The 246-nt window shown below is 50.4% G+C and overlaps 1 gene segment (V, D, J or C); it reads left to right on the top strand.

The window, feature by feature from the left end:
• Positions 1 to 178, top strand: part of LOC106725801 — a gene marked incomplete at its 3' end in the record, with an annotated part of 665 nt that extends 487 nt beyond the window's left edge. The window contains 1 exon segment of the V gene segment in view: positions 117 to 178. Within this exon segment, the coding sequence occupies positions 117 to 178 (62 nt within the window).
• Positions 179 to 246: the final 68 nt, after the last annotated feature.

Below are 246 nucleotides of genomic sequence, written 5' to 3'. Positions count from 1 at the left end.
CCCTGCAGGGAGATCTCTGACCACCAGAGGGAGCACAGGGTCCCTGAACACAAGGACCATCCCAGCAGCAGGTGCAGTTGGAGGTCGGGGCTGGTTCCTGTGTGGTTTCCTCTTCATGTCACAGTTTCCCTCAGGGAACCTCTGGATCCTGATTCTTTGCTGACTTCTGAGTCTCTGAGTGAGAAAGTCTGTTGTAAAGAAAGAAAACTTTCTCCTGTGAACAAAAGGTAGTGTCTCTTTCATACA

Source organism: Myotis brandtii, unplaced genomic scaffold, assembly GCF_000412655.1.
Source record: "Myotis brandtii unplaced genomic scaffold, ASM41265v1 scaffold18839, whole genome shotgun sequence".
NCBI classification, from domain to species: domain Eukaryota; kingdom Metazoa; phylum Chordata; class Mammalia; order Chiroptera; family Vespertilionidae; genus Myotis; species Myotis brandtii.
This window is presented reverse-complemented; position numbering and strand designations above follow the sequence as displayed.